General features: G+C 45.3%; 1 protein-coding gene across 1 annotated transcript in view; it reads right to left on the bottom strand.

Moving 5' to 3' along the window:
- Positions 1 to 12686, bottom strand: part of AKAP13 (A-kinase anchoring protein 13) — a 74250-nt gene that overhangs the window by 5614 nt on the left and 55950 nt on the right. The window contains exons 15-26 of the mRNA XM_050902967.1: positions 12112 to 12362; positions 11359 to 11484; positions 11137 to 11254; positions 10350 to 10598; positions 7408 to 7484; positions 5846 to 6027; positions 5681 to 5763; positions 5172 to 5351; positions 4270 to 4434; positions 2084 to 2154; positions 1516 to 1560; positions 297 to 347 (exon numbers count right to left, since the gene is read on the bottom strand). Coding sequence (XP_050758924.1) covers positions 297 to 347; positions 1516 to 1560; positions 2084 to 2154; positions 4270 to 4434; positions 5172 to 5351; positions 5681 to 5763; positions 5846 to 6027; positions 7408 to 7484; positions 10350 to 10598; positions 11137 to 11254; positions 11359 to 11484; positions 12112 to 12362 — 1598 coding nt within the window. The remainder of the gene's footprint in view (positions 1 to 296; positions 348 to 1515; positions 1561 to 2083; positions 2155 to 4269; positions 4435 to 5171; positions 5352 to 5680; positions 5764 to 5845; positions 6028 to 7407; positions 7485 to 10349; positions 10599 to 11136; positions 11255 to 11358; positions 11485 to 12111; positions 12363 to 12686) is intronic.

Raw genomic sequence — 12686 nt, forward strand, 5'->3', positions numbered from 1 at the left:
ATTCACAGCTCAGCACTGCTGCCTTACGGCTGGGCTACCAGAGGATGCTGGCAGAGCATCTCCCCCAGCAGCTTCCCAAATTCAGGCGAGCACCGGTTCACTTAGGCAGCAGCTCATTCCTATGACCTGCCGGCACGCTGCCTGCAAGCCGGCCGCGGGGTATTCAGCTGCGCAGGGATGTGACAGGCAAAGGGGAAGGGGAGATGGAGGGCAAAACACGAGTGGCTGTTACTGGCTGGCGGGATGTGCAGTTTGGGCAAGCAGCATGCAAAAGCGGGACGAACAGCCAAGCCTACCTGCAAAGCACTGAGCAGCTTATGGAGGCTGGTAATGGTTTGGAGGACCTGCTGCGAGAAAACAAAAGCATTGCTATTAGATCTCACTGGGTGCCAGGGTACGCGTAAAGCACCCTCCTTTTCCACTGTGACCCACCGGTGGGTCTGACAAGCTGTATGGCCATCCCTCTACACCTTCGTTTTCCTCACTCTTGACTTGCAATGACTGCATCATCCCCCAGTACACGCATACATCCCTTGGACATCTCTCAGAGGTGCCTGGCATCATCTTCCTCACTTTCCTAGCCGTCAGTGCAGCAGGGGAGGAAACGTCTGCAGAAGCACCGAACGGCACAGACCTCATGGGAACTCCCGGGTTGTCTCTGCAAACCATTTCCCAAAGCATCAGCTTGCTCAAGGACAGGCATAGTAATTGGGATGAAACCTGGCAGTTCACTTAAAAATTTCAGGGAAAGAACTTCAATGGGCGAAAAAAGAAGAAATCTTAAAATGAATGTGGACTATTTGTACTCTTCCACCCCTGGCTGACCCATACAAGTCCCACTGTCATTAGACAGAAAAACTGCAATACAGCAGGCACACAAGTACAGCAAGGTGTGTCCCTGGAGGCTCTCTGAAAATACAGGTAAATGCGAACACATCGTGCATCAATACAGAGCAAGCTACTTTGGAGCGATGCCCTATCCCTAAATACATTTTTAGCCTAGCTAAAAATTTCTCTGAATCTCTCATATCCTACAATTACTTTTAAGAAGAAAAACCACCGCAGTATTTACAATAGTGGTGTGATAGCCAGTATTAGCCAGTATTAAGCTTCTCATTCTGCCATTAACGCTAATTGGGAGTGATGAACGTGTATCAAAGGGAGAACAGAAATCTAATTGCCCCAATTCACTGCACCTGCAACATAAAATTAAACTCCCTCTGTCTGCAGATGCACAATAAATACAGCCCTGCGCATCCTAGTGGTAATTAACCCTTGCTGCCCATAATCAGCACATATCATCCTGCTGGCAAGCAGATGACAATCGGCGAATTCCCTGTCTGAACATCCAAGGTTAAACAAATAAATGACACAGTGGGTTCAGCTTAATGTATTTAAAAGTCCACATGCGCTTCAGCAAATGAAATGTATTTTCTTCTACATTATCACCTATTGAGACAAATTCACTTGCCACTTAAATGAAGGAAACAGCTGAGCAACGGAATCAATTCTTACCTCGTTATTCCTTTTCAACATGAACATCAGATTAGCATTTCCACCCTATGAAAAGATCACAGATTTAATTGAGGACAAATGAGAAATCACAGCAAATGTGTTCTGAAGCTGAACTAATGGCAGACACATTAAACCCCCCCTCCACCTTCCATTCTGGGAGAATTCATGCATGTTTTTTAGGCAAGTTAAAATCATAAAAAATAAAATGTTAATTAGGTATCATTTTGTATTTATATGATGGATCAATCCACAGCAAGAATAGGTGCAAGGTTATAATTGATCTTATCATTTCAATAACGATGCATAATTAAACACATGCTTTAGCTGATCTGCAGACAGATGGCAGGTAACCTGTGCCACAAAGGAATACAACTGATTTGCAATGGTGTTCAAGTCAGGATTTTAGCTACAGCAAAATGTTTTTGGCTGCATACTTCCAATTTTATTTTATTTTTAATTTATTAGGACATATCTAATTGTCAAGAAATTCAAGCATTTTTCAAGACTAGAATTGTCACTCTCTTGAAATCTGAAGTCAGTGGCAGCAGGCAGATAAACCAAGCGATACCTTCTTTAAAATGCTGTCCGACTCTGTTCTCCGAAGGTCCTGAGCATCGTCGCCTTCATCTTTTGCTCCACCTAAAGGAAGAAGCCAGCATTGACACTGGTTATTCAACATTTTAAGCCATAGATGAGCTTGCTAATGTCTGAGAAATTTAATTGAGAAATTTAATAGAGGAAACTCAGGTGTTTCACAAAAGGGGACACAGAGCTCTTGACACTTTAACTAAATGCATTTGCTCCCTACGTATATAGGACACGTCAGCACCACCAGAAAAAGTGGATGTGAATTCAGATTAGGAGTGACTTGGGTTTCAGACAACGTGCTGATAAATTCGGCACACTCCTATTAATTGGTGCTCTGTCTAGCCCCCGCACTGCTGTCTACTACCAAAGAATACTTGCTGAGAAGACATGAGGCAGAATAAGAGCAGATGGAGAACACTAACAGTATCATATCAGGGTATATTATTGCAGGTATAGTTTCAATGCCTCTCTGTGCAAGTGCAATTTACAGCTGGGTCAGATACTGCTGCGCAATACCCTGTGTAATTTTATGCTAACAATTTATCCTTAACCTTAGTTATCAGAAACCTGTATCTTCAAAGGGACACTGGACTTCTCTTTCTAACTTCCCCCTGGATGGCTTGTATCAGTGCTCCTGAGCAGGACTGAACCGACGTGTGGGGCCAAGAGGGCTGCAACCCTCTACCTGCACCGCCCTTCTGCTTGCAGGCGGCGAAGGAGTCGCACGGCTCTTCGGTCCTCTAGCTCTTGCCAAGACTCTTGCACTCCCCTTGCCAGCTGAGATGCAGCCCATGGGGAAAACCCACACCTGCAGTGGTAACCTCCCTACTGCCACTCTTCTAACGATAAACAACTTTACATACACCTATATCTGCAGCAACGTGAAGGACACCGTACCTAGTGCAAAGGCCCTCTCCTCCCACCACCCCCCAGGCAGGCTTTGCTATTAAAGGCTGACCCTCAAGTCCTCCTAACAGACCTTCTCTCCTGCGCCACGTCCTGGGACCTTCCACCTCTTTGCAGGAGGAAACACCTCCCTTCTGCTTGGCTGGAGGGGAGAACGAAGGGGAGTCAGGTTATAAGCCTTGCCCAAGGTTGCACAGGTTGTGAACAGAAGAACTGGAGATGAAAGCCAGGTTTCATGTCTCCTGGCCTCCAGCTGAACAAACAGGCACTGCATTCTTTTCCCAAATTCTCCCAAGACCCTAGAACTATTGAATTACAATCTAATTCAAAAGAGGACATTTCTGCAGAAAAACCTAGAGCTGGGCAATGAACAGCCTGAGGTCGTCCCATTCATCACTGCAACAGAGAGAGGCACAACCCTAAACAAATCCCTCCAGCATGAATATATTTGTCATTATGATGACAAGGCCTGTGGAGGGCTTTGCAGCTTTCCAATAGAGCTGGGAAAACCTCTACATACTTCTCATGTCTGACTGTCTGGAGCTAACACTGCTCCTTTAATGCAGAAGGTCAGACGAGGTCCAACGATCCCAATGCTGAGACAGACACTAGCGCAGCAAAACTGGCTGTATTGCGAGTATGAGTGAGACCACAGAGAAAGGAATTTGAGGACAGGGAAGTTTCTGATGACTAGGGCAAAGAAAGAGAACATTGGGAAGCAGCCAACTATGCAGCTGAAATAAATATTCACACATTTCTTTGGGAGAGATTTAATTGCAGGAATAACACATGCAGTTGTATGTGGAACACAAATGCATAGAGAGCAGAGCCAGGGGAGAAGGTGCTTGATTCAACAATATCCTCATCCATTTGCAAATGCAACAGCACCAGGCTCCTGCTGGAAGATAACTGAAGAACAAAGAACAGAGCTGCAGATATTACATGAAGAAACTAATCTATTAAGAAGCCAAATGCTTTCATGTGGCATGTAAGTAAAGGAGTAAGGATGATTCAGAGAGAGCACAGAGAGAGAGGAGTGAGGAGTTCAGATGTTTAATCCTCATGTAGCCACAGGTTCTCAGCTACCATCATTCCACCTGTACATAGGCTTTTTTTCTAATCTGTTATTTAATCTATCAACTATTATTGGAGAGGAGTTGGGAAACCCAGATCACCAGCTGCTGGAGTCCCTCTGAAGCAAGAGGATATGATGAAATGTATTATTAACAAATGCTGATGTGCACACATGTAACTACTCACACTTGGAGGCGTTCATCTGATGACTGTCAAATCCTCCAAAAGTTTCTGCCCTTCTAGGGAGAGATATGGGGCCAACTCCTCCTTCTTGTTCCATGGCAGTGCTGCTGACCTGCTGTCCGAGGGCAGTGCCCAGGCTCCTGTTCACCAGGTCTTGCAGCAGTTCAACTGATAAAAAGCAACGATATCTCTGTTAAAGACCACCTCAGGCGTCTGAGCTATTTTCATCCCTGCCTGAGCTCAGGTCAGAAATTCACATGCTTTGCTGTATTACGAAACCATGTTTCTATGACAATGATAGGAACAGTATGCATTCCCCCTGCAAAAACTCAGTCTGTCTGACCACGAACTCCAATTCCTGGAGCTCTGCACAGGCTTACACCTCCCTCTTCCTCCAGGCAACCCTGATGTGCTCTGACAACAGCATTTAATAATTTTTAGCCTCTCCAAAAATCACACTGGAGAGTTGCTCGAGTTTCCATCTACCCTTGCCTTTGTCAACGGATTTGCTTGTCCCTTGCAGGCACCACAAGCGCCTGCTGGAACCTGAGCCCCGCTCTCACACCTTGCTGAGACTGAAGCACAGTAAAAGCCTCGATGGTCCAAATTTCAGCCAAGGATAAATCCTGTGCTGCTCCTGACCCCAGTGCAGATTCAATGCATGGTTGTTCTCTGTGCTGACTTCTTTTCTGCCCTCTTTCAACAGCTATCAGTATCTGCTTCCTTTCCTGATCCTCATTACCTGTCCCTGAGACAACACCGTGAGTAGCAATATCTCCTTATCTATGCTGTTATTCTGACAAAGAGAAAACTTCCCCTGCAAAACTGGTGCTTGAGGACTGATGGCTTCACTGAAGGTGGGTCCGTTGGTTACTGTAATTAACATGCCACCCTGACTTGCTCACCTTCATTTATTGCAGTTTTCATAATGGCCTCTCCTTTTGGTGCCTCTTCTGTGTTGGCTCTGAAGAGCAGCCTGGAGCCTGGCATGTCCTCCTGCACAGAGCTGTCTGCCATGTCCCGGAAGATCTTAGCCTTCTCCTCCAGCAAGAGGAGGATCTGCTTATCCTTCTGCTGGAGTTGTTCTGTGGGGGTGAACAGAAAACAGAGATGAAGACAGAAAATAAAAGCTTCGGCAAGGAAACTGAGCAATTCCTGAGATATTGGCCCCATCTAGTGGAACCTGATGATAGAACTGTGCCCTGCGCAATGCTGCACAGCAATGGCACCCAGCAGGCTCAGAAAAAAAATAATGCAAGCAAGGTGAGGTGCAAACAAGGATTGCAGTTATTTGCTGGATGCAGGATTCTCACTCCTTTGAAAAAAGTCATAGTTCAACCACAAAACCCAACACAACAATTCCTGTAAATTTTTCAAAAACCGCTCCCCAGCTCTGTCCCAGGCAGGATTTTACCTTTCAGTGCTCTCACTTTCGCGTCCGACACTTTCTTTTCAAACTCAGACTCACAAGGGACTCCTTCGTCTTCATCTTTATCCCTGGACAAGAGACATGTCTCAATTACTACCAGAACCTGACCACGTGCATCACCTGCCTCGCAAGAACAGCTTGGTAGCTTACATGGTGTTCATTGTGTCTTGAATGATCTGTATCCAGCCGTTACGCTCTTCTTTGGAGCTGGCATGGACCTCCACCATTTCGGGGTCTTTTACACCCATACTGATCAGGAACAAACCCTTCTCTTCATGAGCCACTTCTCGTACGATCAGCTTCTTCAGAGAGATCACAGTGGATTTCTGGTCCTTCAGATGGAAAGAAACAGGTGAGGAGGGTGAACAGTACTAGTTCCCAGATGCAAACTAGCACTGAAAAGGTCCCAATAACCATACCACTACCTCTCTCAGGTTGTAAACATTTTCTGAACCTACTGGCTAATTAAAAAAAATAAATCATTTTAATGAGGTCAAAGAACAGGGAAGGGCTTGCTTTCTTCCATCAGTTCTGTAGGAAAAGCAATTTCACCTTGTTCCATTTCAACAAAGAATTAATTTAAAATTGACTTTGTAGTTTTGCAAACTCTACCATATTTTGCTCGAACTCCAGCAGACCTTTGATCTCATCTCCTCCTGCCCACACTCTCTCTGTCACTAATATCACAGCTCCTTAAACTTAGTGCAGCTTGCTAGCGCCTGCTTCACACACATCATCTTCACGATCTCTCCCTAGGATGGAGTAACATCTTGTTTTCAAATCCCACAGAACCCCTGCTGTTCTCAGCAGCTCATAGCTGACTCCTATGATGGAGAAGACTTGTGTGTAAGATGACGTTCATTGTGTGCTATGGTCTCTGTGTAATCAGCCTGCTCAGTTAAAACGTCCCTTTGGTGTTGTGTCATCTGCATATGAGTCAGCGCCTTTGTGCATTTTACAGGATGCTACAACTGGGGTGATTTCGTAGCAGTTCACTAGCACGACTTCTGTGCAAATCAGCTCCCCCTCTGCAGGGCACTGAGTCTGTGCAGATCGTTGGTGGAACTGGAATAACAAATTATCAGCTTTCAAAATGTTCAAAGAGTGGAAAGGTCACAAGGTTTAGCCAGTCTGGACCATGCCCGCAAGGTACAGCCCCAACAGACTCAATTAGGTACTAGGTTTTCTTTAGCAGGTCAGTGTGCCTAGCCCTTTTACAAGGCCTGCCTTCAAAAGCTAATGTTTTTGGTCTTGTGCATTACAAATATATTCCTCTGACAATTACTTTCAAGCTGTTCTGCTGAATTTACTGCAGTGGCATTTCACCCCCCCACCCCCCATAGTAGCTCACAATGTATTAGGACATTTCCTTCTGCTAAAATTCATTTTTACAATGTTTGCATTATCCCATTGCTCCCCCCACCCCCCCCAATCACTGCTTCCATTTGCACAAACTGAAAAGGAGTAAGTGTATCAAGTGACAGGCAGGTTTTCAAGGCCAATTATCAGCTGTGCCAAGGCACTGCAGAAAGGGGAGGTGGGGCATGAAGACATGTTTTCCTATCAAAAAGAATGGAGACTGCTCAGCAAACGAAAATGTTATAAGCCAGAAAATTAAGTTGTTTAGCAGGCAATGGCTGGCTTCGCTGCACAACACACGTCAAGGGTCTCTCACATAGAAAAGGAAGGAGGAGAAAAGGTTGAAGCCTTACCAGTGAGGCAAAGACATACTTCTGGTCCTTCTCCTGAAGGAATACGAGCATGTCAGAGAGGAGAACAGCCTGGACTTCTGCAAAAGAAAAAGCATACTAGTGCAGTATAACCATGCAACCCACCCCGAACAGATTTCTTTTAATAACACCAGTGCTGGGGAGCGGTAGGGTTGTTTTTGCAAATCCTGGAAGCAGGGTCAGCCTCTCAGTTAGCAGGAGGAGCAGGGGCAGCTCCTGGAGATGCCAAGTCAGGTTAGCTCTGAACTGACTTTGTGTTAAGCAGAACACAACAGCACCTGGGAAACCTGCAGGATTTTCTCTCATCTGTCGGAGCAGGGGTGCTCCTCTCCAGCCACATGCTTTCTAACAGTTAGGACATGGGCATAACAGCGAAAGCTAGAGATGCTTACTGAACAGAAGCGCTGTTTTCTCAAACAATCAATATTTTAGCCCTCAAGCAAAATATCTGCACCGGAAGTTTTGGGGTTTATGGTTCTCTTGATGAGTGGTTTGCGGCGTGTAAATTATCGTGCAATAACAACATTTGTCAGCTGCAGTTTCTTTCCCAGGAAATACTGACTTCAGGAGCCACCGCTGATTCTGCTCACAGACAAACACAACTCTTGCCGACTCCAAGGGGAGCCAACAGAGCCTGCGTGAGATGCACGACCTGGCTTTCTTTCACGGGAGAAGGAAGCACAACATCAAGCCAACAGAGGATTTTAAATCAGAATACAGCCTTTTCCCAGAGCACATGTACAGCCTTCCAAGCCTCCTAATGACATATCATAAAGTTGCAGAGCAACTACCAAGTACAATGCCCCACCCAGAGCCCTCAGTACAAAGAGTTTTTGTGTAATGTACTTGGGAAATCTTGTGACAGAGAGGAAGCAAACCAAAAAGTTAAATCATCCCGTGGGTAATTCCTTCCATTCTGTTTTGGGAAGACTGGATCTGTTCCAGATAAAAGAACCACCAAATTTTAATCAAAGCTGCAAAATGAACTCCAAGCTCTGGGAGGTTTGCAAAAGTCGGCATTTGACTCTGTTCTCCATCGTCTGTGCACTTCGCAAGAGGGGAAATGCTAAAACCCTCTAAGAAAAGTTCTTCCTGTACTTCTCTGTGCTCCACTTCAAATCCCACAAAATAGCCGGAGGGTATGAACTAGCTACTCTCTCCCTGGGCTCTGCAGCTTGTCTGCAGGACCTGCTTTCGCTGGGAGCTTGTGCTACAGACAGAGGTATGTTTATGCATTTCTATGACTTAGAAATGCAAATGCAGCCTGCACTTATCACAAGATTTCACAACAGCAGCATAACTTACTTCATCCACCATCTAAAGCCAATAGTAATCTCGGGTGCCTAGAAATCATCTGTAAACTTCCTGTTTCCAAAACCTCAAAATAAATCATAACCAATATGGAATTTCATGTTATCACTGCCTCCCTGCACAGCACGGCACCAGGCTACCAGTCCCCATTCATGCCCAAGTACCATGGTTTAATCAGCTGATGCTGGAGTGAGAGAAGGAAAGCCCAGCCTTCCTGCCAAGCCTGAGACACAGCCCTGTCTGCTCTTACTGCTACCATGGTTCCAGCTGGAGGCTTCCTTTGGAGATTTAGTGTTTAATTCACCAGAGAACTTCAATGCTCAGCAGAGCACAGCACCTTAGAAAAACTATTTCCACCTGATAACAAACAAAAAGCAATTTAAGAAAACATTGATCAAACATGAGACAGCTGCAGGGACACCAGAGCCTCTCCTGAACAGTTTGCGTCAGCAGCTCAAAAGGTTCAAGAGCAACTGTCCTAGTTTTGGCTGGGATAGAGTTAATTTTCTTCCTACTAGCTGGTGCAGTGCTGTGTTTTGGATTTAGTGTGAGAATAATGTTGATAACACACTGATGTTTTAGTTGTTGCTAAGTAGCACTTATCCTCCGTCAAGGACTTTTCAGTTTCCCATGCTCTGCCAGCGAGGAGGTGCACAAGAAGCTGGGAGGGAACACGGCCAGGACAGCTGACCTGAACTAGCCAAAGGGATATTCCATACCATGGAACGTCATGCCCAGTATATAAACTGGGAGGAGTTGGCTGGGGGGCCGATCGCTGCTCGGGGACTGGCTGGGCATCGGTCAGCAGGTGGTGAGCAACTGCATTGTGCATCACTTGTTTTTCTTGGGTTTGATTTCTCTCTCTTTTTGTTATCTCCCTTTTCATTACTATTATTCTTACTATTATGATTATATTTTTTTTTATTTCAATTATTGAACTGTTCTTATCTCAACCCATGAGTTTTATTTTTTTTTCCGATTCTCCTCCCCATCCCATCGGGCTGGGGGGAGGAGTGAGCGAGCGGCTGTGTGGTGTTTAGTTGCTGGCTGGGATTAAACCACGACAGCAACAAATGCCTGAGACATCTCTCTGGAGTCCCAGTGAAACCGGGATGGTAACGCTGAGCCTGGGCAGCCCTACTGCAGAGCTTAGAGCAAAGGAAAGGCAGTGCTGCTGGTGGGCAGAGCCATCAAGCTGAGGTTGAGTTTTGGATGCAGCAAGCACGCTTCCTGGAACCACTGCACGTGCGCATCGTGGCGCAGAGATCTGACTCGCTGCTCTGGGCAACGGCAGTCCCGTTGCGTTCTCCTGGCCCAAAGGATCCCCCAGCAACTCCGCTCCTTGGCTGATGCACCGAGGTGCCACTGCAACCCAAGCCTTCAGCAGGCATGCAGTCACCGGGAGGAAAAGTAGCTATCTATCACCCCAGAAACAACACGAGGAATTGGAAATGCTGCGATGGGAAGCGAGTGTACAGCACAGGGAAAGCCGCTGTCAAAATCTCTCAAAGCAGAAGAATAAATAAAGGCTGGAGACACCAATCTGAAGACTAATCCTATATCCAGAGAGGGTGAGCTGTATCCTCCTCCGGCAGAAGGCAGGATAGTCTTACCTTTTAACCGGCCAGCTGCATTTTTTAGCGAAACAGGCCCATCTCGGATGAGCTTCCGATGCCTCAAGTCCTCTCTTGCAAACATCTGGCCACTCTTCATCCTCATGATGGACTTGCTATCCGTCCGGTTGTAAATCTCACCAAGACGCATTTTCTTTTCATAATTGCTGACTTTACTGTTGACTGCAGCAATCACATCTTTAACGAGGTTTAATGACTGAGTCAAGTCTTCATGTTCCACTTCATTTTCTTTGAACAGAAAGAGAAACACCTCAATTTCACTTCATCCTTGTGGACTCTAACTTCCTGATCTTCCTTCCTTCCTTCCTTCCTCTTCTCCCTCCCAAATTCCTGCATTATAACTTTTTAATACTTTCATGAGACAGGCTGCATTTTTCCCCCTTAAGGAGAGTTTCACAAAACCTTTCACATATATGGCTGAGGTTGGGGACTATTCCAATATACTTTGTATATGGGACAGTATAGATGAAATGCACAAATTAGCCACATACTTTAGCCATTACCAAAAAAAGCAAGCTGGGAGACTTTGGAGTCTAAGCATGTGGCTCCATAATTAGCTACAGACAGACTTCTAACTAAATCAAGGCACCCAAATAACTAATCCTAAATGTAGATATGAAACTGAGTTATCTCGTTACAGCGGTGTGAGACAATAATGACTGGATTAGTCAGTCTATTCAAGAAAATCTGCTTCAGCTGAAAAGGATCCAAGAAATTTACACTGGAGGAACAAATACACGCTTAGAATAGAGGAACTGGTTCCTACCTTTGGTGTACTGCAGTATCCTTTGTAAAAGGACTGGGTACTTTGTGATTCTCTGTGTTACCAACAAGATACATTCAGATATCCCAAGACGCCTCACCAGGGAGCTGCTCATTTTTTTCTAAGGAACAAAAATGAAAATTTCAATTCTGTAGCAAAATGTTCAATAGAGTGCAGAAAGGACTTACTTTTTCCATTGACTATGTCTGTTCTACCAGGTCCTACCTTGACAAATGCCTGAAACCGCTTGTCCTTTGAGTACAGATCTTTGAAGTTATTTACTGCCTCATTGTGATGCCCGCAAAATTTGCCGTATGTTTTCTTCATTCGCTCGGCGCTCTCACCAGAGAACTGCAAGACATGAGACACAGAGGTCCAATTTGCACTGAGCTCCTGGTGTGATATCCCAGCAGTGCCTGCCAGTCTCTCAAAAGAACTTGATGAAAGCAAATTAGTCCAAAGTATCCTAAACCAAGCAAGTAGATCTCTAGAAAGCAAAGAGCTGAGTTTGGGACTTCCCTGAGTTCACACAGCAAAATTTGGGATCCTACTCACAGGGCTTAAAAGCCAACAACAAAAAAGTCAAGACAGACAGAAAGAAGAAGAGAGAAAGTGCAGATAATGACAAGTAAAATGACCCACTCAAAGTTAAATAGCAGGTCAGTAACTCAGCCAAGAAACACATCTGGCATATTTTGCCATGGGCTACTGCCTACCCTCCAGGCTATGGTCAAACTGTTCTGTGCCTGTCAGGGAATGCTTCTCTTTCTCACAAAATAAACTAAATTAATTTTCACCATTAGACCTTCCTCTGAAAGAGCAAAAAGTGCTTCAAAAAGCAGAGGCAGAGGTTTTTGCATGTGTGAAGAGTAAAGGTGCCGTCACCTGTGATTATCTAACAGGCATAAACAGGAGGGAAGGAAGAGCACCTGGTTTCCAGCTGCGCTCTCAGAAGTGCAAACATTTTCTAGCACTTACTTGATTCACTAGGATGTCACCTATCCTCTTGATAACAAAGTTCTTTTCACTTTTGTCTGCCAACGACTCCTTCTTCCTTTCCAGAATCCGCTGGAAGAAGTGACTGTGGATGTGCAGCAAGTTTTCCAGGCAGGGAAAGATCTTATCCACAACTTGTTGATCATACTGCAGTTCCTTTAACATCCCTGCGCTGTATACATCGTTCATGATCTTCAGGGTGCGGACATGATGCATTTCTGTCTGCATTAGCTCTGTACAGGATGAGAACAAGGTCAAAACCAAGGTCACTGTAGAGTACATGGCTGTACAGTACAAAGAAAAGCTGCCATTAGAAAGCTCTCCCATCACTGGGCTTCTCCAAGTGGCTTCAGAAAATTTCATGTCAGGTATTGAAACATCAATCAATAGTTTCATGTGTGGGAGAAATAGGGGGGCAGAGGAGTCCCACAATAAAGACTTTGGACATTGCTGCTAAGGTCTGAACCTTCAGCACTATTATCTGCTCCTTCCTAACACCCCACTGTCAGCCTCAACATAGTGTGCTTTTGCCATATAGGATGGCTCTTGCATCTGGC

The sequence above is a fragment of the Gymnogyps californianus genome, chromosome 11 (genome assembly GCF_018139145.2).
Source record: "Gymnogyps californianus isolate 813 chromosome 11, ASM1813914v2, whole genome shotgun sequence".
Lineage (NCBI taxonomy): Eukaryota > Metazoa > Chordata > Aves > Accipitriformes > Cathartidae > Gymnogyps > Gymnogyps californianus.